This window comes from Pectinophora gossypiella, chromosome 3, assembly GCF_024362695.1.
Source record: "Pectinophora gossypiella chromosome 3, ilPecGoss1.1, whole genome shotgun sequence".
NCBI classification, from domain to species: domain Eukaryota; kingdom Metazoa; phylum Arthropoda; class Insecta; order Lepidoptera; family Gelechiidae; genus Pectinophora; species Pectinophora gossypiella.
The window spans coordinates 9,148,245-9,173,456 of NC_065406.1; the positions used below are offsets into that span (position 1 = coordinate 9,148,245).

General features: G+C 36.5%; 2 protein-coding genes across 8 annotated transcripts in view; one reads left to right on the top strand and one right to left on the bottom strand.

Moving 5' to 3' along the window:
* Nucleotides 1–3,540: 3,540 nt before the first annotated feature.
* LOC126381809 (uncharacterized) lies at nt 3,541–8,272 on the bottom strand. Of its 7 annotated transcripts, XM_050031306.1 has the most exons (5): nt 6,756–8,272; nt 6,567–6,667; nt 5,798–5,809; nt 4,484–4,597; nt 3,541–4,382 (listed from the first exon to the last, which is right to left on the bottom strand). In XM_050031306.1, exons 1-5 carry the CDS (start codon nt 6,844–6,846, stop codon nt 4,365–4,367), a joined length of 336 nt encoding a protein of 111 aa, XP_049887263.1. In that variant the 5' UTR covers nt 6,847–8,272; the 3' UTR covers nt 3,541–4,364. The 7 variants fall into 7 exon arrangements, 1 of the variants encoding a protein (XP_049887263.1); XR_007568974.1 differs by lacking the exon at nt 5,798–5,809; XR_007568972.1 differs by having other exon boundaries at nt 5,249–6,667.
* A 5,973-nt stretch (nt 8,273–14,245) lies between these two features.
* The window catches only part of LOC126381807 (diuretic hormone 41), a 96,368-nt gene continuing 85,401 nt past the window's right edge, over nt 14,246–25,212 (top strand). The window contains exon 1 of the mRNA XM_050031301.1: nt 14,246–14,471. The gene's annotated coding sequence lies outside the window, so the exon portion shown is untranslated. The remainder of the gene's footprint in view (nt 14,472–25,212) is intronic.

Consider the following 25,212-nt stretch of genomic DNA (forward strand, 5'->3'; position numbering starts at 1 on the left):
TTTAAATTACATTTGCTGATGGTAGGGAAATGGCGATATTATGGCTTGAAGTGGTAAATGGTTATCTACTAAATACCTAAATGACGTTGTCACCTACTGTAGATAAAACAAGGACATGAATACACACTGGACATGAATATGGAAATTTCTGTCATGTAAAAAAAGATTTTCTTACAGGTTTTCGCTGATGCAAAAACTTGTCTTATCTACTACGTTGTTACTTAGTATAACTTTTTTTTTTATAACAGGAAGGGGCATGAGGCTGATTCCTTCACTGCGAGTTACACATACACTAGAATTTCATATGCCTTTGAAGATGACTGGAATTCTCTCAGGCACATGGGATTAATCACGATGATTTCCTTTACCACGTGATATTAAATATGATCCACCTAGGAACGTGAAGTTATGTACCTTATTAGAAGATAGATACGCAGTAGGTAAGTTCTACAAAAAGGTCGTAATTCTTATGTAATTTAATGGAACGTTCTTAAGTGGGACTTCACTGGAATAATTACATAAATAAAGCGCATGTTATTTCTCTGTTTACGTTTATGAACGCTTCTGTTCGAGTGTCGTTCGAAGGCTTTAATGTACCTACGTTTAAAATAAAATTTAATCACTTAAGCAAACAGCATTTACTTACATGTTTAGATTAATTGCTTCTCATAATATGGATATTATTATTTACCTACATATATTGTTATAGCGTATTTATCAACAATTAATAACCCCATCGGTTCAGTTAAGTAGTTTGATATATTTTTTGAAGTTATCAATACGCCCAACATACTTTTACTTACAAGACATGTGTTTGCTTGTGTGCTTTTTTTTTTTTTTTTTTCTCTTTATTTGGGTCATCAAACAGTATCACAATCAAAATTGTTAACTTATACTTATATACATGATAGTGGGTAATTGTGAAACCAACACCGATAACCACAACTAATATTAAAAATATTTTAACGTCTCCTAGTGGAAGAGCCAAATCGACATAAGTGGACCAATAACAATAAAGCGTTGACATTCTTAGTGCAGTCATTCATTTTGGAGGATGGTTAGTAATTGCTTTTTAAACTCACCCACTCGTGTGGCCACTATATCAATATCACTAAAATAATTATTATAATCATTAACAATACGAAACATAGGAGAACGCAATCCAGCATTGGTACGACAGCGGCGAGTGGCAAACAGTTGATGTTTCTTACGGCTGTGCGTTCTAAATGGTACTTTATAACTTAACCTATTGTTGAGAGCAATACAATCATACTTGCCATGTAGGACATCATAAAGGAACATTGTTTGGAGTTGAAGACGTCTGGACTTAAGGTCGAATAGTTTATATTTATTCAATAAGCAATTATATGGTAAACGACTACGGTCGCATTTGTAATTAACGCAACGTAGGAATTTCTTCTGCACGGATTCAAGATCATCTTTATATTTATTATAATACGGGTTCCATACGGTTACCGCATATTCCAAGTGACATCGGACAAGACTTTTATAGATGTGGAGGTACGTCGAGGGTCGTTTAAAATTAGCGCATCTTCGCATCACAAAGCCATACATTCTATATGCTTTATCGATAATGTTGTCTATGTGCACATCCAAATGTAATTTGGAATCCAGTGTGACTCCAAGATCCCTAATGGAATTAGTAAAATCAAGATCGACACCACAGAGTTTATACGGAATATTTATAATATTTTTCTTTTTGGTGAAAGTTATGGTTTTACATTTACTGAGGCTAAGACCCAATTTATTTTCATGACAGTAGAGGGAGAAACGATCAAGATCTTGTTGTATTTTAAGGTGATTCGTTTTCCATACAAAAGTTGATGCAGTGCTACAGGAAAACGGATAGAGGAATATTGTTATAAAACCGATAAATAGTAATATTTTGGTGTATTATTTTCGCAAACTAACAAAAATTTAGGGTCCGAATACGAGAAGTACCATATTTCAGACCCTCAATTTTGATCAATTCTACATTTGTAGTGGTGCAGATTACAGTGTATTTGCTGAGCGTGTAGTGGTGTCAATGTTAGTGTGTGTGCGTGATAGTTTTTTTTTCTCTAAAGGCTTTGACTACTTGACAAGTGTAATAGAATGTCAGTGACAATTTATAAAGAGATTTTGTATGAATAAATAAAAAACTAAAAATATTACAATCTGAGAAAAGGAATATTGGAAAAATATTTTTGTTTTAACGCATATTTTTTAAACATTTTTAAATAATGGGTAAGTACCGTGTTTTAAAAGAGGACATATATTATAATAAAAAATCAATACATAAAATGACATGGCTGTATGGGCATAGTTCCCTTTGCCTTACCCTTCGGGGAAAACCAAATCAAAAAGAAAGTTGTTGCATTTGCCGGCCTAAATAGTAGTCATTTATAATTAATTGTTTTTCCATCCAACATACAGATTTATTTATATTCTCTTTGCCGCGGAATTTTTGGTGGGAACGGGAACGGGAAGGTTGCTTTCTTGATTGAATAATCTAAATAATAAATACGAAGTGGTGTTTTGTGGTTAATGATCACATTAAGTTAGTCGGAAAACATTCCCGATAGTATTATTAAATCGGAATATTCAATAAACAAAGTGTACCTATCTATTTTCGCTTTGCGCCAACAAGCCGCTTACTTCGTTTGGGGTTTGGAGTAAGAGTCTGTGTGGGGGCTTAGGTTTCATCATTTCATTAATCATCATCAAGAAAAAAAAAAACACAAGACATGGCTGTATGGGCATAGTTCCCTTTGCCTTGCCCTTTGGGAAAAAAAAATAAGATAAATTTTGAAATTCTTATGTATAATATACAAACATCACAGATGAAAAAAGCGCGGGAAACTTCCGAAATTGGCGGTCGTGTTTTTTAGTGAAAATTTAATTTAATTGATTTCGTGTGGGTTCAGTGGAGTATTTCTGTATTATTTTATCTGTTAATTCATATTTATATATATTCTTCTAAAATACTTGCTGCTGTGTAGTGGTAAGTGAGTTTTTCTTTTTACTATGGGGGTTGATCCCCCCGACGACCCCGGTGGCGGCCGGGATCGTCATCGTGTCCCTCATGTAGGGATGGAAGTTATTGTTGACGATACTTCGTCAATGGATACGGAGGACGGGTGCTCCTCTCAAGTCAGAAAACGTGTAAGACCCTTGAGAAAGATTTGCAAACATTGCAACAAAAAGCGCAAAAGTAAAAATAGTAAAAACGTTTCGGGTGTAGACAAGTGCAATTGCAATTCTGACGAAGACAATTTTATTCTCTTTTATCAACAATACCTGATCCTCCACCTCCACCACCAACAGTCACAGTAACTAATCAGCAAACCCAGCAGCAACAGCAAGTTGGTAGGAAATATGTTTCTTCCGACCTAGCACCCTATGTGGTGCACATTCAAAAGGAGCAGTCTACTCCTGACGATCCTGTTTCACTGCATCCCATTCAGTTTGGCAGCGTTCTAAAGAAAAATATGATTAAAAACATAGTGAACGGTAGCTTGAAACGGGTCGGCAGAAATAGACTATCCATGGCCTTTTCCACATATTCTGATGCTAACGCTTTTATTGAAAATCCTTGCCTTGCCAGCCATAGTTTGAGAGCTTTCATTCCAACCTTTATTATCACACGGATGGGTGTTGTCAGGGGTGTCCCTGCTGACTGGCCTGAGGATGAGATTTTGGATAATGTGAGTGTCCCCATTGGATGTGGGAAAGTTCTTAAAGCTAGGAGAATTAAAAGTAAAAAAATTATAAATGGGTCTCCAGAATTTACTAACACTGAAACAGTTGTTTTAACTTTCGATGGACAAGTACTACCAAAACGTGTGTTTATGTGCTATACTCCATTGACTGTCGACTTGTACATTTATCCAACCATTCAATGTTACAGCTGCTGCCGTTTTGGTCATACAAAGGCTCAATGCCGCTCCAAGCCTCGCTGTTATAAATGTGGGCAAGGTCACACTGCCGAATCTTGTTCAGTAGAACAAGAGGATGGATCATGCTGTCTTTGTTCTGGTTATCATTTTGCCACTAGTAAGGCTTGTCCTGAATTTTCCCGACAAAAAAATATCAAAGTGTCAATGGCTCAAAACTGCATCTCATATTTAGAGGCTTCCAAATTACACCCCGTTGTCTCCAAATCTTTTGCTGACGTTCTTAGAACTTCGCAACATAAACAATCTCAAGATGAGGCTGCTAACCCAGCAGCTCGATTGTCCCCATCTTCCAGCTCATATAAAAAAACAGTTTTCCTTAAGCCTCGTGCTCCTCCTACGCCTTCGGCTGGGTATGACCGGGCTGCACATGCATCTCTAATAAAAGATTATGATATACCTCTATCTTCACCAAATGGTTCTGCTCTGAAAAATGATAACTCAGAAAATGATAAATCAAACCAACCCATAGCGAAATTAATTTTGTCTCTTATTGAGCTTTTGTTTAAATCCAGTTTAATTCCCACCAATTCTATACCGTCCCACGTTGCCCAACTAATTGAAAACACTGTGTCTATCAATCCCAATAATGGATCAGGTACTCCTACAGTGGAATTGTAGAAGTGCTGCTGATAAAAAACCTGAAATAATATTTTTAATTAATAAATATAATCCTTCAATAGTCTGTCTCTCAGAGACATGGCTTTTGCCTGAATATTCTTTTAGAATATCAGGTTTTAATATTCTTAGGAAGGACAGAGCTAGTGATGCGCATGGTGGTGTTGCCATCCTTATCAATAGTTCTGTTCCTTACAAACAAATATCTCTTCCTCCTGTAAATAATGGTGTTGAAGCCATTGCTATCTCTGTAAATAATGTGTGTATAGTTTCTGTATATATTGCTCATCCTACTTTAGCTTTGTATAGTGATCTCACTAATATATTTAAATGTATACCAAGCCCTTTTTTAGTACTAGGTGATTTTAATGGCCAGCACCCGGCATGGGGAGGTTCATCTAGACATATTTTTTATGGAGAAGAAATGTTGCGAATTTTAAATTCTCTCAATCTCTGTATTTTAAATGATGGTACTCCTACTCGGCGTACTGGCCCTGACGAGGGCCCTAGTGCTCCAGATCTCTCTATATGCACGCCTAATCTTGCTTCTATTCTTTCGTGGTCAGTTCACCCTTCTACTTGTGGAAGTGACCATCATCCCATAACTATTAAGTTTCCTTCGTTACATCCAATGATAGCTCCGAAACCTACTCCCCGTATGAAATATAGATTACCTAGTGATTGGTCTGCATTTAGTCAGCAAGTTGACAGTAAAGTTTCAAACCTCCCTTCTGTCTGTATGGGTAATGAGATGGCTTGCTCTGAGGCTCTTGTCAAAGTCATGATTGAGGTTGCAGATGCTTTATTCCCAATTAAAGTGGGCGGCTCCAGAAAAATCCCCTGTCCACCTTGGTGGGACAACGAGTGCACAGAGGCTATAAAAAGAAGGAGGGAAGCAGAAAGGGTTTATTCCTGTTTAATGACATCTGTGAACTATGAGCTTTACTGTCAAGTGGCACGGGACACTCGTAAATTTTTGAAAAAGAAGAAGTTTGAGGGATGGAGAAGATTCTGTAATAATATTTGTCCAGATGTTAATGTTTCTGTTGTTTGGCAAAGCGTTAGGAGATTCAGGATGGGTGTTAATCCATCATCTAGAGGCTCTCTATCTTCAGAGCTAGCTGAACAATTCCTAGATAATCTAGCTCCTTCTTCAGTTCCTGAGTTACAAATTCAGTGCTTGCCAACTTCAATTTCTAATAATTTATCAGGATTAAATTCACCTTTTTCCATGTCTGAAATTAAAGGCATTTTAACAAGTTTAATTGACACGTCACCCGGTCAAGACGGTATACCCTATTCCTTTTTCTGTAACAGCAGTGATAAAACTTTAAATTACTTCTTAAATATTATAAATTCTATTATGTTGTCTGGCAACATTCCTCTCTCATGGAGGTCCCAGTTAGTAATACCTATCTTAAAACCAAAGAAACCTCCTTCTGACGCTTCTTCTTACCGACCTGTTGTTTTATCTTCTGTACTGGCCAAATTGGCAGAACATTTAGTCAAAAATAGGCTAGAATGGTATTTAGAAAGCAATAGATTGCTCTCTGAAAGTCAGTTCGGCTTCAGAAAGGGCAGAAGTACTTCTGATAGTTTGAGTCTGTTTATGACTGACATTAGACTGGCATTTTCAAAAAATGAATCCATCCTCTCTGCTTTTTTAGACATTAAAGGTGCCTATGATAATGTTGTTATTTCTATTCTTCATAAGAAATTAAAATCATTAAATGTTCCGGAAATGCTCACTTCATTTATTATTAGAATGCTGTCAGAGAGATCTATAAGTGTTACACTAGATGGGTCCCAGATATCTAGAGTTGTTTGGCAGGGCTTACCTCAAGGCTCAGTGCTGAGCCCTTTACTATATAATGTATATACTTATGATTTAGAGGATTCCTTAAGTAACTCAGTTAATATTTTACAGTATGCAGATGATCTTTTATTGTATTGTTCAGGTAAATCTGTTTCTAATTTATGTAACACACTTACAACATCTCTTGGTATATTGAAGGGTTGGCTGAATGATAATGGCTTAGAATTATCCGTTTCCAAAAGCAATGTAGTGCTTTTTTCTCGTATGAGATCTCCCCCTGAAATTAATGTTTTTTATGATAATATCCCCATGCCTGTAAGTTTACAATGTAAATTTTTAGGAGTTATACTGGATTCCAAACTTACTGGTATCCCACATTGCAATTATATTGAGGCTAAATGTGAACGGAATCTTAATATTATTAAATGCCTCAGAGGTGTATGGTGGGGCGCTCATCCTACTTCTCTGAGAATCATTTATAATGCACTAATCAGGAGTGTGATTGATTATGGATCTTTTTTGCTGGAACCATGTAGTGCTGCTGCTTTAAATAAACTAGATAAAATACAATCGGTAGCTTTAAGGATTGTTCTGGGCGCAATGAAGACTAGCCCTATTAATGCAATGCAAGTCGAGTGTGTTGAACCCCCTTTACAACTGAGGCGGCAGTTTCTTTCAGATAGTTATTTATACCGTTGTTTACAACTAGGTGACCACCCACTTTTAACCAAGCTAAAAATCCTCTCTGAAGAAGTCAACTCCTCAAGTTACTGGACTCATAAATGCACTCCTTGTTTAATTAATAGTTATCAAAAATTACTGTCAATTGATACGCCAATTCATAACTCAATATGTTTCCCTCTTTACACCTCAAACTATGAAGCCCTTGTTTATAAACCTGATGTTCGTTTAAACTTGGGTATAACTAAACAAACTTTTGAGGCATCCAATGTTTTCAATTTCGTTCTAGACACGGAATTTGACAATAGCACTGACAGTTGGCATCATGTTTTTAGTGATGCGTCCAAACGATCCACAGATAATAAAGTAGGTGTTGGCATATATCACTCACAATACGATATAGTTCAAAAGATTAAATTACCTCCTGAGAGTTCTGTTTTTACTGGTGAAGTTTTTGGTCTGTATAAAGCGGTTGAGTATGTACTTTTAGCAAAACTTAGGAAAACTATAATCTTTTCAGACTCAATGAGCGCTCTACAATCTCTATCTAAATTTTTATTTAAAACAAAACTTATTAGTCCATTGATAATAGAAACCAGAAACATGATTGTTCAGTGTGCTGCAAAGGGATTTTCGATTATTTTTGCCTGGATTCCGGGACATAGGGGTATCCGTGGAAACGAACAGGCTGATAGGCTTGCTAATGACGCCATTGATTGTGGAGATATGGCTTACTATAAAATCTACCCTCATGACCTTCTTGCTCTACCCAGAGTGTATCTACGTGATTCGTGGAGGGAAGTGTGGTCTGTCAGTTCTCAAACAAAAGGAAAATATTTCGCATCTATCCAACGTGAAATTCCTGCAAAACCCTGGTTCTCGCGGTTGCTGTTGGGCAAGACGGCATCGTGCATCCTGACTCGTATGAGATTAGGTCACGTTTGTACGTCTGCTCATCTAGCTAAATTTCATATAGTGGACAGTGCTTTATGTGAGTGTGGTGAGGTGGAGGATGTGGATCACATCTTCCTGAATTGTCCTAAATATGATAATGCTCAACTTTTTCAGGGACTTACACATTTACACATTCCTTTTCCTACTTCTATCCAGATCCTTTTATCTTCAAATAATCCTTCAGTCTATCGTTTATTAAGTATGTTTATTAATACTAATGATATTAAAATTTAACTTCCTCTTTTTATTATTATTCCTCTCCTGATCCTCACCTTTTCCAAATTCCGTTCCTATCCGGTATATTTTATTATTGAAAAGTTTCCTCGTTTTTAACGACTGCACAGTAACAACATGAAAAGATAATTATTATTGAAGACTAACTCACGATTTATCACTCAAGATTTGTCATTGGCGCATCGCTAGCCGCGGAAGCCAGAAGAAAAAAAAAAAAAAAAAAACATCACAGACATCATGACAGATCTAAAACTAACGAAAATCTTTTTTCTTTTTTCTATTTGACTTATTTATGAATTTTAATCAAGAAAACGTGATAATAAGTTCGACAGCAACCAGTTCAGGTCCCCGAAACAGCCCATTTCAGGCCGCGTATATATGGAAATACTACTTCAACACGTCCCAGCCTCGTCATTTTTTAACGTCCTCGTTAAAAAAAACGTCCTAACCTGAACTAATTAACCTAACAATAAACACCACGCGTAAATATAAGTCCAGAAATGCGCTGCAAGTCGTCTGGACTGGGCGCGAAAACAACATAAAATTCGATTAGCTGCTAAGTGTCCCGCATGCTATCACCAGCTGTCACTGACATACGTATGAAGTCCTGCGGATTTTATTGGAACTAAATGACAAGTCATAATAATTATATGCGGATACTGCGACATCAGCGCCGTGCTTGCGGGACGTCCTGAAGCGCTATTACATCTTTCAAACGCGATGCGTCAAAGTTTGAACCGACGCAATTTAGGAAAAATCTACCTTATTATTACTGAGATAATGATCGTTATTTGTAATATCATACAATACATATACACAATTCTTTATACACAATATAATTATTATGACATATTGTGGACTTTCCGGTAGACCTACAAAAATGGAACAATTCAACCATACGTTGTTTTGTTATAATATCTCAATGGGCTCAGGCAGCGTTTTCGCCGAAAGCTCCAAGTCGGCTATATTTGTAACGATAATTATGTTTGATATTCATCACCATTTTTGAACCATTTTATACAAACAAAAAATACTTGTATAAATTATATACCCTAAAGCACGCCCATGAATCACTCTACTCATTGGTGAAAACCGTATGAAAATCCGTTCAGTAGTTTTTTAGTTAGCCGCATGTTCACTGATGCGATTAATGCCTGTTAGAATTTTACAAAATAAAAAATACGGAAATTACGGAAGGTACTTTAGTGCAAAGTACATTATTGTATAATTATAATATTACTGGTAAAAGTGATACTTTTTGAAAATTCCGTAACAAATAAACGGGTTCGCCAAATTCAATTGTAAAAAAAAATACAAAAAGTAAAAACAATTAAAACATGCACTTGGGGTTTGAACCGTGAAACTTAAGAACGGCGGCGACTGCTTTACCAAATGCGCCATTTAGAAGTTAGAAGTAGACTTCAAATTATGCATCTCTTTTAATAGCTAACCTAGTTCGCATGTGTGTGTGACAGCTTCGTGTTTGTACACAAATTGAAATGACACCAACTTTTGATGCAATGTTTTAATATGATGTCTGCAGTAAATACTTCAAAATTGTAGCTTAACTTAAAGATAATGTATGTAAGATTTCGCAACCTAACGTTTCACTGGGTCAGAACTCAACACTAAACGAATAAATGGAAAAAAATACGAAAAATGCAGAAGTAACGCCATCTGCTGACGCAGCGTTACCTAGCTGACTGACACGCATCACCTTAATATGCTCATCTATGTTATCCACTGTGTGGAAAATTTTAATGTCGTCTGCATAAAGGAGGTAGTTACAAAATTTAAAACATGAATGAACATCGTTTATAAATATTATAAAAAGTAGGGGGCCTAATATTGAACCCTGTGGGACTCCAGACGTGACTGGGACAAAAACAGATTCAAATCCATTAATAACGACTTTCTGGGTACGGTTTGATATGTATGATTTAAACCATCGCCATAAATTGCCGCGTATCCCGTTATATGCTAGTTTTTTTAACAGTATTTTATGGTCCACTCTGTCGAAAGCTTTTCGAAAGTCCGTATAAATGCTGTCCGTTTGTTTATTAGCGTCCATATTATCAAAAAGATAAGACATGTAATTGACTAGATTCGTAGTGGTGGAACGTCTTTGTACAAACCCATGTTGCTGGGTGATAATAGCGCTGTGTAATGAGGGGTATATACTATTATGAACGAGTCTTTCGAAAAGCTTCGACAGAGCGGAGAGGATGGAGATAGGCCTGTAGTTCTCTATGACATTTTTGGGTCCACTTTTATATACAGGGACTATTCGAGCAGCTTTCCAAATAGAAGGAAAAACTCCTTCCTTTAGACACCGATTGAAAATATAATGTAGTGGTTTATAGAGGGAGTCTGCTGTTAACTTAAAGAAAATCGGTGGTATATTATCAACACCTGGCCCTTTTGTGGAATCTAATTTACGTAGTTCTCCAAGTACATCTAGTTGTTTTAAGTATATGTTGCTTATGATCAGATTAGAATTTGGGTTTTGATCTGAAATATTAGTGACGTCAAAGTCATCACTAATATCAGACGGTTCAAAAACTGATCTAAAAAACTCAGAGAACAGGTCGCAAATCTCCTGCGGGTTATTGGCAATTACATTATTATGGTACATATTATCTGGAATGTCACCACGAGTAGCATTATTATTGATATAGTTCCAGAAGTATTTGATGTTGCTCTGTATACTAACTTCAACAGAAGTCATATACCGCCTAAAACAGATATGGGACTCAGACTTAAATCTTTCCCTACTATACATGGAGAATACGTTGTAATCAGATTTATTTCCATACACTTTCCATTTAATCCAAGCCTTATTCTTATTAGTGAAAATGTGTATAAGAGCTCTAGAGAACCATATTGGATACTGCGAGTTTTTAGGCTTAGTTGTTGGTACATGTTTTTTAATAGTCAAATACAAAGTCTCATAAAATGATGAAATCATTGACTCAATGCTTTCATGGTTGGATAATTCATGCCAGTCGTTATTGCATAACTCCATATTAATTTTTTCATAATCTGCAGCTTTATAATTATATATGGTTCGTGGTCTATTTTGCATTGATGTAATAGTCTTATCAAAGGTCACAATTGTGTAAAATACAGGATGAAGAGGATCAATAGGCACCAGCGTAACTGGCGGCTTATAGCATATACAGTTTTTTATGTTACTAATAAACAAGTCAAGTTTCCTATCCATATTATTATTGTAAATATTGAATTGATTCCCATTATGTAAAGAAATAAAATTAATTAAATATTTGTTTTCAAGAGCATAGTCCGCTTGCAGTATAGGCTTAGAGAGTGTATTAAAATTGTCCCATTGTAATGTTGGCAGATTGTAATCTCCTACCATAATATAATCATTAACATCAGGCAATTGCAAAACAAATGTTTGATAGTCGAGGTATGAATCATATATTCCAGACTTGAGATCGGGTGGTATATAAACTGCATGGATAATACAACAATAATTACGCGTACGCAACTCTAACGTAAGAAAATCTACAAGCGGGGAGGGCATCGGCGGCGCTGCACCGGGCGCGGGGAGAGGGCGGAGAGTGACCGGCAGCTCGCGCTTCACCGCTATCACCACTCCGCCCCCGTCCTTCCGCCCGCAAGCCTCCAGGTTCCTGTCTTTGCGAAATATCCGATAACGAGAATCAATATATTCATTATCACAAATCTTGCTCTGAAACCAAGTCTCACACAGGACGATAATGTCATAGTCATGTTGTAAAATATTCATATAGAGTGTATGTAACTTTGTTTTTAAACCTCGACAATTTTGATAATAAACAGACAGTACTTGTTTATCCATTAATGATGAAACAAGATAAATATGTATTGTGTAAAGAAGTAGTAGGTATGTCTTAAATGTATTTTGTAGCAGAAAAAATAATCGACCTGGTACCATAAATTGCTTATTATAATTTTATTTACGTATACCTCTGACACACAATATGTTTTGATTGCTCCCAACAACACCAGATTGAATATAAGAAAACAGACGATATTTTCTAAAATAATATTATAAAATGAATTAAAGTTATGCACTACATAGTGCATAACTCTTAGCCAATACATGATGACGTAATTATCAGCAAACAAAGCAATTACCAATGACAACAATGCTCCAATAAGCTCCATAATTCTAAAAAAGGTATTAATGTGAAAACTAGTTATTATTAGGTTAGCTATTACTGTCATTATTAGAAGCTGTTCCCATATTCTGAATCTTCTTAATATCGTGTTCAGTGCGTATGGCGATGACGGGAGAATTGTCAGATGCGCGTACCAGTACTGTGAAATGTTTAACCCACACATACTTGAAATTCGCCTGATTAGCGGCTTCACGTGCAGCGCGAAAAAGTTTTTTATTCCGTAGGGTAAGGTGTTCATTAAGGTAAATAGTATTTGGAGAACCCGACATTCCCAAATCAGTAGATGTCAATCCCTTCTTGATACGGTAAGCGCCTAGGATGTTATCACGCAAAATACGGGAAGTGAGCCTAGCTATAACATTCTTCGGTCTGTTATTTTGTGAAGCATGAGGCACACGGTGAATGGAGACAACGTCCCGGCGGTTGATGTTTTCCCTAGTTATGTGTACTTATCGGAAATCATTGCTCGGGTGAGAATAGTTAATGCTATCTGAGGCAAAACTACAATAAGTCACTTAAAAAAAGAGGCATTGAACTAGGCATTGTACCTACGATCACTAGCCAGCACATCAGGTAGGTAAGAAAAGTACTAATTATTTAAAAAAAAGCATGTTTGTAGCGTTGTCTTCTTACTAGGGCACGAATGTTGTAAGCAAGTATCTATTTCCATTTATGTATCCTACTTAATATGTTACTAGGTTAACATCACTGCATATTTTCGATTTCCATTCCTAAAGATGTAAGAATATTTTTTTCTTGCGAATTGTATTCATTAGAAAGTTTTCTTTATTCCGGCAATGTCGTAGGTTCTTATACCCATTCGCGCAAGGATATTAGCAAACTTACTCTCTGGTCAGTTTCTTTTGATTTGTGGATCAAAAGGGTTAAAGAATGACTTAATTTTACCCTTGAACTAAAGCTAAGATACATGATGTAAGCCTTTCAACTTTTAACTCTCGTTTGTACGAGTGTAAATCAAGTTTATGACTAGACTTCCTAACTAACCCGCAGCCGAGGTTTAAAAAGTTCGAGAGAGCTATTTAGTGTCAATGTTACAGGAATATCTAAGTTTCATAAGAGTGGTAAAGATTGTCACGAAGAGTTATTTGGCAAGAAGTAGGTACCTAGTGGTCAGGGCCAAAAAGTATTAAACTTAGAACATGTTCTAAAACTTTAGGGTGTCAGGCTCATAGAGATACTTACAGTTTAAGATAGTTGTTTTCCAGCGGCTATTAATTTTCAGCATAGCATTATACTAATAAATAGAAAAGTAATTAATCTTTTTATAATTACTCTTTCTTTTACTGTTACCGCATAGTTTAAACCCGGTAGGGAATGTCACAAAAATCACTTTGTGGTCCCTAGTTTGGTTAGGACATTACAGGCCAATCACCTGATTGTCCGAAAGTAAGTAAGAGATCCGTGGTTCGGAAGGCACGTTAAGCCGTTAGTCCCGGTTACTACTTACTGATGTAAGTATTTAGTCGTTACATGAGCCATGTCAGGGGCCTTTGGCGGCTCAGTAATAACCCTGACACCAGGGTTGATGAGGTCGGTATTCCATCTCACACACGATAGTTTAAAAAGCGAAATTCCCCCGTCACTGCAAGGCATTTAAGCGAACGTCAGTTGTCTAGATATTTGAGTTTCAGGAGAGGCGTTTGATGAGCACCGCCCAGTGTTGCTGATGACGGAGGAGGCGGTCATTGAAGACTGTGACATGAATGGCAGCGGCGCATGCGCGCGGTACAGCGCTCACCGAGATATAAGTAAGAGGCCCGAGCGCCAAGCCACACAACTTTGGCGCGCCCAAACGTTCCACGAGAACTTGGCGACGGACCGAATATACAACAATTAATTACCACCTTATCTCACAACAACACACCCTTTGCAAAATCTAAAGTCTAAAGTGAGTTGTGTTTAAGTTACAAGTGCATATTCCATTTTTCTGAACACTTTTCGGGAACTTTTTATCGGTTTTCTAAAGTTTTTGCGCTGCGCAGCGGAACTCGTCACTCGACGAAGGTAAGTTGCTGTACCTAATAAAATAGTAATTTGTTACTATAGTCACGAATATACGTTTAAGTACTTACTTAGATATCAGTTCCTATCAGTTCCAAATCTATTAATAAAAAAGAAACGAAGTAAGTATTGAGTATACTTAGTAACCTACATTGCGCACTTGTTCAAGGCGATGTTTTAGAGTTACTTAATTACGTTTTAGTTCTAATGAGTTAAAAAATAGGTTTTTTATTTGAAAATAATAGCTGCCTATTCGCCGATTTAAACGTCCGAAAAGCTTCCTTAAAAAAGTTATTGTAAGTATAATAAAAATACACAAAAACCTATTATATAATATAAAATACTTACATTAGAAGGTATAAATAAAAATGCCATGAAGTGCTCATCTGAAGGGAAACACGTAATGTAGGCGCTTGCTTGTTAGCCATTTTATTACACTCGCATACCTAAATTAAAACCATGTAATTGGAAAAATACTTTCGACCGTTTAATATATTATATTATTATTAGAGGGTATTTCTGTTTCTATTTCTATCATGTAACAGGTATATTTAAAAAAAGTCTTTTGTTAAAAACACACATTTTCTTTAAAAGAAATTATAAAATGCATATAGTTATATTTTATACTATAACCCAATTAAATAAAACGGGAGTAAAATTTTGCTTGATTTTCAATTCTAACGAATATTTACTGTCGCAGCTACAAACGGATTTTTAATTAAAAAGGAAAAGCAATCAGTTCATTTTAAACAAATTGCCCTCATTATTATGGTAATTAGAGACTTAATAAAATTTTATTTCACAATTGGATTGGCTTTTGTTTTTTAGAAAATGAATGATGCTTCCTGAATATTTATGTTACCAATAAAGTAAGTACTTAATAAACGAAGGAGAACAGAACTGAAATTTTCGGTTTTATAACTATAATTCGTCCTATCAGTGTTCCATTTTTTTGCTGAGATTGAAAAGAGAAGTATCGGATAGGCTTCAATATAAGTTTTGCCGACGGAATGAGTCGGACAAATGTTCCGCATAGTTCAGTGTTTTCCACGTAGGTACAAAGTCGGATATTTTCAACATAGTTTAGCTTTTGCAATGAAAATATAATAAATGTTTGCGACACTTGTTTATACTCAAAAATGTTAAGTGTTTACAAAGACTGTAAAAGTTTCACTTTAAAAGGTCCTTCTGATTTTCTCTTCTTCCAAACTTCGCTTCCAAGTATAAAACTAGTCAGTTAGAGACGCTCGTACTTCACATACAGTCATCTTCGATTTCAATTTTTTTTTGACAAGATACCTTTGCCTATTCTAAACTTCTACTAACAAATAGTAAAAAAAACATATATCTTTTTGTAAAAAGAGTTATTTATGCCGATCGCTTCAGTATTTCATTTTATTAGACGTATAAAACGCCGATAACACTCAGCAGGCCGTGTAAAAATACATTGTCATTTCCATTCGTTCTATCATTTTGTAGTTTGTAACTATTTTCAGCTCGTTGATTTTAGGTACTTACCTATATTTCAGTCCTCTTGAGGGATATGAAAAACCAAGATACTTAGTGTTATCCAGTATTTCACTGGGTTCGCTCATCTAACCTGAAGACTTGACAGAAGCAACTGTCTATCTGACCTTCGAACCTGCGAAGGGAATACCTGACCAATAAAGATTGGGTTACATATTTTCCGAAACGTGTTTTTCGGGAGTGTGGGTTTTTCTTCACTGTTGAGAACATGATAAATTTATGTTTGAATCATGAATTCGAAAATCATTGGTTTCGGTCCGTGCAGGGTTCAAGCCTGTGACATCGCAGTGAGAGTTAAACTTTCTTTCAATGGGCTACCATAGTTTTTAGGGATAAAATAGTTATTTTCATATAAAAATCAAACCTCTCAGCGCCCGAGGGTTCCGCGCTGGTCGCTGGTACTATTCGAGATATTATAGTTGGATTGCGACACTTGATCTTGTGTGTAGAGCGAGACCCAGTGCTTGATGATTGAATCCAGTCAACAATGTTAAATAATCTCGGGTGCGATCGATCGTGGATGCTTGATCGTTCAGTAGCTTTCGTTTAGATTGGGCTCCTTTGAAGAAAAACGCCCGTAAACATAATTGTTATGCTGTTCTACTGCGTGATGCTGGAGTATTTAATGAAATGTTCTAGAGCATAAAAAACTAAAAAAAAATTGTTGTTGCTAAAAAAATGTGAATTCTGTATGAATAGATGTTTCCTTCTCCACCTTCATAATGAATTCTACAGCCTATCACCAAGTAATTAAATTGATGTGACGTGCAATTCTACAATAATTTACGAAATAAAACCCACTGCTAAATATTTAATTAAGTATGTTCACCAGCTACATAAGTGTAAAAAGAAATAAATAAAAATGTAGGTCATATATAAATATTTTTGAAGGCGATTGATATTTTAATAGATACCAGGCTGCGGTCGGAGAGGCTAAAAAGGCCACATAGAAGCAATTCATCTAAAGGGTGAATATCAAAATGTGCCAAGTGAAAAAAGATAGTTCTAGCTACGAAGAACAAGTTACCTCGTAACTACGAGGTAGCTAGAACTATCCTTTTTCATGTCGGAACCCAATTTTTCACGAAAACATAATATCGAGGGTTGAAAGGCAAATGGGTTTAAGCGACATTTTGGGCGAAATTGACTTATATATATATTCGGAATCAGCGATTTTTTCCGCGTCGACTGATCTTGGTTTCAGATCAATCGAAGCTACTTTTTGGCGCTTCAACCAATTAGCACTTTGGGTACATTTTTAAAAACCCGTGTTTTAACCGACAAAAAAATGCACAAAATTCTGGGCGGGTGGCATATCAGTCGTATTCCGGGATATGAGTCGGTCACATAAGCTGTTATGTCTTTTCATTTTCATGATTCGATGTCTGTTAAAGCGTTTTCCCTGACAGTGTTTTGTTATAGATAAGTCGGTTAAATCATTTGTCCTTAGACGAAACGAAAATAGATTTGGCGCTTAAATATTTTTGCTTTAATCCAGATTTTATAAATATTGTCGCTTCAACCGTTTTGCCTTCGACAGTTTAAAAGTAAAATTGGCACTTGAACTGTTTTGCCTTTACCGAAAATATTCATTGAATTTGACTTCAGCTATTTATGCTACATTTTTTTAAATTTTTTGTCGTATAAAACAACTATCATTTTCTTTTGAAAGGACTTAAAACGTTTTTCCAAAACAAAAAAGAAATAATGTTAACATTTCAGTCATCGCAATTTTGTATGAAACTTTGTGCCCGCATCACTTCAACATATCAAAATAAGTATGGGCAGGTCCTGGTCAGGCGGTTCACACAGCTAAAAATTACGATTGGGAAGACCGGGAGTGTGCGTGTCATCATGTCACCCAGCCGTATCCGTTGATGGTGACTTCTATTTGTGTCTATCCCAAGTCGTTGTTGTGGTAGATTTTGACGTGGCTAGCGGAACCGAACTTCGAATTGAAGATCTGGTCACATGGCATACAATCAAGCTGGCCAGCCGAGTTTACCGTGTAATTGTAGGAAGGTTTCCGTTGAGTTTTCCGTATTTGGCGTCTTGGACTAAGATTTTCGAGGACTATATCACGCGCTATTCCAGGTTCAGACACACTCATCCCAACTATCAGTTGGCATGTTGAAAGCCACATGGTTGCGCTTGAGTACGTCTTTGTACCGCAGGTATTGTCCACCTTGTTTACAGTTCCTTCTAGACACCTCGAAATAGAAAACCTTTCTGTCATCCATTCGCATGACGTGACCGCACCATCGTAGGTGATGTTTTATGATGAGAGCTTCTATTCCGAATATGCCAGAACGACGTAATACTTCTGTTATTGGAAACCATCTTGCCGCTTTATGCGAAGGATGGACCTTAGACATTTAAAGTGTTACGTATCAAGTACGCCGCTGAGACTTTGTACACTAATATTTTAAGTTTTCCAAAGGCTGTCACCGCACCTGTTATCCGGGCTGGCAACTCCGATGACTTTGGAGTCATTTCATATTTGAGAAACTTCCTCCAGCTCAGCGCCCTTTAAAGCAACATTGGAAGAAGCTACATCCCCGGAGCATCCTCTGGATGGTTATTTTAAAAGGGTTTTGCACAAAACTATAAATATTATGGTGTGTGACTTAATTGAATCGGCCATTCTTCGGCAAGTTTGGTTAACTGACGCATAGATGTGAGACGTGAGAGATCAAAAATGATCTTATTCATTTTAGCCTTAATTTCAATTAAGCTATAAATAAAAATTCCACAGAGTATCCCACTTATGCGTGATACAGAAGCGATATATAAAGAAAATAGAACTAGGAACTAGGAACTAGGAACCATGGCTCCATGTGTTATGACATAGCCTTGTTTCGCGCCGTAGGTAACGACGAATAGCTCTGAAAAGTTACTTCTAAATCAAACTGTCGTCATCATGTCGTCATGATATTGTCGTATCAGGATAAGTCATAACTTTTTAGGACAATCTGTTTTCTTTAAAGCAATCCACAAGCCGCGTGAAGCCTCACGCAGCACATAACAAAGGCCGATATTGTTCAAGCCTTTTGGCCTGAATCGGTTTAATAACAAAACCGTACCCCCATATCTCTGTCCGGACAAAATCATCATTGGGTTTCCGGAAGTACCTTTTCTGCATCACGGGATAGAATAACGTTAAGGCTAAAATTTAATATCGATCGCCATCGACTCGCAAAGAGGAAGAAGGCTAAAATCATTCCAGCAGCTGACTCCCATATCTTCAGGATGAGTTTGTAGAACCAGTTATTAATGTGTAGGCATATTATACAGTTCAGATGGTATTTTTGATGTGTTGGTATTCGTCATCCTTCTTAGCGCAGTAAGAAGTTCTTCAAAGGTCGGGGGTGCCGCTAGATCTTAAGCGAAACCCCCGACCTTGTTGTAACAAACTCGACCGATATGTTGTAACAAACAAGTCAGTGGTATTACTATTGGGATTTAAGACATCGTTAAAATGTGTCCAAAGCGCTGCTAATAAGTCTTTCTGATCGGTGAGGCGTTGGGTCTTTTCCTTGTTGTAGATTGAAACTCTCTCTAAGTTTGTGGCCGAAAACAGTCTTGAAGCTGTCGAAAATCTACCGGAACTGTGTGTTGCGGATTGATAGGAATCAGCATAGAGCTGAATTTCACAAGCTTATTCCACCTGGCATTTGTTTTTGAGACGTATGGTGACAGAAAAGCCCGCCTGTAGTTCCCCACGAGCTGATTTTTCACGTTAGAACCATCACACCAATCTTAGTTTTGCGGTCTGTTTTACCAACCAATAACTCTGTAGAGCAGAGCACAGCTATAAAAATGCTCGGCAAAGGAACACCATCTATTTATTATTCGATGAGATAATATAGATGATTTAAAAGCATGATCGAGTTTTGTTATTGTTTGTCAATTTCGACGGTATCTTATGGCCAGCTCGAAGTGGAGGTCTTAGGCGCAAATGTAACAGAAATTTTGATCAAACAAGTCGCTGATCTATCCACCCCTGGCCGCCTCTTAATATGAGAGCAATCAGTACTTCACTGCAGTCTGTCCTAGTACCGCGTACGATCTAGTAGGAGCCAGTGTTTGGAACTTGCATCCAGCCGTAGTCTTAAATTTTTCAGTAAATCGGAAACAGGTTGTGATAGTGAGATTAAACTCAGCACAGAGTATAAGCATATTAAGACTTTTTCAAAGCTATTTGTTTCTTTTATTGCCCGCATTCAGTTGGTGACAGTCATCTATCATCCGCTATCATACGCGGTTTACCATATACTTAAAAAGTCGAATTAAGCATGTGTAACAATCTTTATGGTTATATTCTAGATCCTGTTTCTTAATGAAATCGATTTACTCATTATATCCGCCGTGATTTTTCCTAATATTGTAAGGTACAAATATCTGTAAATGCCTTGCCCGACTAAAATCTCTCCCAGGAAAAACGGCTTAAGGACCGACTTTATTTCCGATCTTACTAATATTTGGATTTCATACAATTGAAATTAGTAGCGGATGGTCACTTAAGATATTTTCCTTCCCTGTCATATAACCTTTTATGGAGGTTAAGCTGATTTGCCTCTAGTCTTCTTTTTTTAAGAAGTCGTTTAACTCATTTAGCTTTAGTCAAACTAATAAGTGAGAGGTCTCTTAAAGCATTTTGCTTTTAGCCAATATTTGGCTCTAGTGGATATCAACCGTTTTTCCTTCAACTGTAATTTAGTTCAATTGAGGCATTTTGTATTAAGCGACTTCTAAAATCTATAACTAATGTGTTTTTCGAACCAAATAAATACAGAATTGTGCAACGTTTAATTTAAAATAATTCTTAGCAATTTGAACACTTTTGATTTAGTAGTTTTTTTTATATGAATTTTTTTCGAAAAAATAAAACTTTAAATGGCTCTCCTGTAAAGTTCACAAAATGTCGCTTAAACCCTTTTGCCTTTCAACCCTCGATATGAAAGTTTCCCACCAAACTTGGCACATTTTGATATTCATCCTAAAATAACAATATTGCTATTTTACTTGCGCACTTATTTTTATATGCGTAAATGTCAAATCGCAATATTGCTTTTTAGGTGAATTGTTTCTATGTGGCGTATTTAAAACCCCTAGATGTCCTCATACTTAGTCTTACGAGTCGAGCAGTCATTAAACCAAGTTCAGCCTTCAGCTTGAACACTTCAATGAGCCCAGGACTAGTTTACGTCTTAAGTTATAGTCCACTTTGTAGGAAACTTCAACAGCTTAGAGCAGTCCTTACTGGAGCCGTATGTAGTGTTAAGTCTTTGTGGAGACGCATTGTGCCCAGTATATTTGTCATTATTTTCTTACAACAATTAAAAAAAAACTTCTAGGTAGGGTTTATATTAATCAATATATCAATACATAACATAACTAGCTTATATACGTCCCACTGCTGGGCACAGACCTCCCCTCAGTCAACTAGAGGAGCTATGGAGCATACTCCACCAGGTCGCTTCAGTGCAGGTCGGTGCGGTGGTCGGTCTACTACTTCCAATAAAATATCTCAGATATTTTTATTACTATTTTATTTTGATGTATTTCCAGTAATGGTATGTTATTATGAATACCCTAAAGATAATCCTCTGTCGAGGCGGATTTCCCTAATTACGGGCAATTATTTTTCGAATAGAAAAAGTTATGTCGTATTATGGTTTCTATTTTATATGACCTTTACGTAGATTGTTAGAATGTTACCAAATTCATATTATTTTACCTAAAACATAGATAGACGAAGAAATAAGCTTTTTTTTTGACGTGACTTATTGTAGATTTGCCGCAGATGGCGTTAACTACTTGGCTGGAGAAGAAATAAGCAAACTTCATGAGTTTTTGTCACTTTTGTACGTTTGTGAAGAAGCTATAGGTAGGTACTTACACTTGAGTCCTAAAATCTAATCGTTTCTCAATATAAATGCGCTGATTTTAATATGATATGATTACTTAATATTTAAAAAGATTTCAGCTTAAAAAATACCCACTTAATTTGTATACAATTTTACTATACCGATTGTATACCTATAAATGTGGGACTTATTACGTTTTTCTTGATTAAAATTTTTAAATAAATTAAATAGAAAAAACAAAATATTTTTCGTTAGTTTTAGATCTGTCTTTATTTAGTAATCAGAATTTCATAATTTATTTTGAACCTAATACAAAATATAAAGATACTTATTGATTATTTTTAAACGTTTTAAGGGGTTTTTTTTGCTGTCATTTCATACTATAAAAATATGTGTAAGTATACTAGATTACGAATATTTACTCTTAAGTCTAGTAACTGAGTAACATTATATTTCTCTTTTGTGCTGTATATTTGTCTGAGACTGAGATTTGTATTGTAGTTAGCAGTAGTGTTAGTACGACAATAACAGTCACTGGATAAAGTTTGCTGTGGTATGAGAACAAATACCAGCTAAGTGGGATCGCCAAACAAAGGCTGGACTTCTGAAGCGGTTTGAATAATTTGTGCATGTAGGTATACGTGTATTTCTTGCATAACACCCGTATGACAGCGATTAGTGAGGTGCTCTTGGGAATATTCCCACTTTGGAAACATTCCCGGCAGTTTTTTTTTTTGACGTGACTTATTGTATATTTGCCGCAGATGGCATTAACTACTTGGCCGGACAAATGGGGAGCGCTGAAGGCTCTCACCCAGTACAACGTTTAAGACAACATGCCTGAGGGTGCCCAGTTGGGCGCGAACCTCGGCTCAGGGCGTCTCTAACGTATTTGAAAGAATTAATCGACCCTAGTGGGTCGATAGCGATAAGCGCTGAATGTGGGAAATCGTCGACCACGCCGGCGGGGTCGGTATCGGGGTCCTGAAGGTTCCCGGCAGTATAAAGGCGCAAAACTCATGTAAAAAGAGCTTAAATACCTACCCTTTAGGCTGATAGAAGCAGAGTACAGGAAATAATGAAAAAAAAAACAATGCCCTAACTATTAAAGAGTTTTTACAGCAGGAACATTCCCTCTTTGGAAACATTCCCGGGAACGACACAACACTGATAGCGATCCTCTGGTGTGCGCGTTTCAATAGGTTACACGCCGCTACTTCGTATAGGTAAGTACCTATTGCAACGCGCAAACGCTGATAGTGTGACCGTAGCATCAACGTCCACAAACGCTTGCCAGTCTGTTTTGTTGTAGGCAAATCCCTAAGCAGGGGCCAAGACTCCAAGAGGTTATCATAGTCCCGATCTTATTGTCCGACCTCAACTGAATTGGATTATAACTGGTAGATAGTCAATTTATGATAACATTTACCAACCGCATCTCTCATTAACGGCGACAGCTACGACGGAAATAAAATCAAACTTAGATTATATTATATTATATTAACTTATTTCAAGAAATATGACTCATTTGTAAGCTTAATGTTAATAGCCAATTTAAGACAACAGCCCTGAGGGTGCCCAGTTGGGCGCGAACCTCGGCTCAGGGCGTCGTCTGAGAGGAAAATATTGGAAAGAATGCATCGACCCTAGTGGATCATAGTCATGTAAAAGCAGTCGACTATAGGAATTTATTCATAAACAACAAGTTTATTTAATTTCGGATGACAGCAACCGTTTTTTTGACGTGACATCCACAACTTGCTCGGATAACAGTATTGTATGTAATGACATTATAGAAGTTTTAATATTTGTAATACATTCAGCATTATGTAAGGTACTTAAGTGTAGAGCTGAGATTGTTGTTCTGCGAACACTATAGTAATAATCTGCAACTATCCCAACCACATTCAGTTCTAATTGTTGAAATTGTAACTTTGTCCACAATTGACGAAAACTCGTCTCTACTGTGGTCTACACTTGCAGAACTGTTTTAAATAGTACAATTTTGTTAGTTACAGTTTTCGGATAAGTAACTAAGTATTTAAAAAAATACAGACGCTTATTTTATGCCTCGTAAAATATCGTATTTTCTCGAAAAAGCTTTTTTATATACTTAATAGAAAAAATATATTTTGCTTTATTAAATTTCGAATTACGCGCGAAAACGGTTGGTCACGTGACGTTTCATTTCAACAAACAAAGAAACTGTCAAACAGTATAATAATAACTTGAAACCTGACAGATAGTTTTTGTTTATTTGTCTGAAATGTGACGTCACACGAGGCTCAATCATGGCCGCCCGTGACTCGGGTGTTGTAATACACAGATTAAAAATCGCAATTTATTTTCTATAAAATATTTTAAAATTATCTTAATAAAAAAACTACTTACTGGATAATTATCGTTAAATTATAAACTACTATATCTGACATAAGTATTTCATATTTTCTTATTACAACTGTCGAGTAGTCAATTTAAATGGTATTAAATTACTGTGTAAAGAAGAACGAAGACAGTTACTTAGTGATTAAAAACCTGATAAACTCCAATACTTACATCTTTATATAAGTACATAAATTCTTCTTAATAGTAACCTGCCGGGTCTGCATGACAGCCGCGCCGCGCGCGGCGCGAATTATATCAAGCGCTTCGACCAATAAACGATACGAATGCTATCTACGTAGATGGACGTCAAACGGCTATTGGTCACTGTTACAGTGCAGAGCCTACAGGAAAGATTATTGTCTCGTAATCCCAAGAAAAAATCGACCTTACAAGTTCTTATATTCTTTTCGTCAATATTAATGTACTTATGATAAACTACATGGGGAGCGCCGCCGGTTCGAACTCCGGTACTGGACTTGCACGATTAAGTTATTAATTTATCTTGAGTGCAGTTTTTTCTAACACAGTTGTCTCGACCATTATAGACGGCGATGCGTTGGTCTAACAGAAAAGTCGACGAGGTGTGGGTACTTAGTTCGTATTGTGATGGATGTAAGTCTGACTACCCCAATTGGGTTATAGTCGTGAGCTTGTCATCATTTAAAATAGGTTACTATAAGTAGATCCGGTCCATTCATAATTGATTTTTGTGACCCAAATCCTTTTGGGTGAAATAATAGCAGCTTAATGCCACAACGAGAGGGTCCAAATGTCACAAAATCTCTGGAGCTTTGTAGATGAAGTAACAAAAGCAACTATCAAGATTCCCGCCTACAGCTAGTTGCAAGCTCACTCCAAACTGTCGCGTTTAATTTTGATAAAGCATTAAAAAGGGATTGTTCTAGTTGTGAACCATTGTTTTGTGGATAAACTTTTAATCTGTAGAATCGTGACAGTCAAGG

What these genes read in the sequence shown, in the direction of transcription:
- LOC126381809 (XM_050031306.1), bottom strand. Translation starts at nt 6,846, where the DNA reads ATGAGCGCCCCACCATACACCTCTGAGGCATTTAATAATATTAAGATT. An exon ending in AATTGCAATGTGGGATACCA is followed by an intron (nt 6,668 to 6,755) that starts GTAAGTTTGGAA and finishes CATTAATTTCAG; the next exon opens with GGGGAGATCTCATACGAGAA.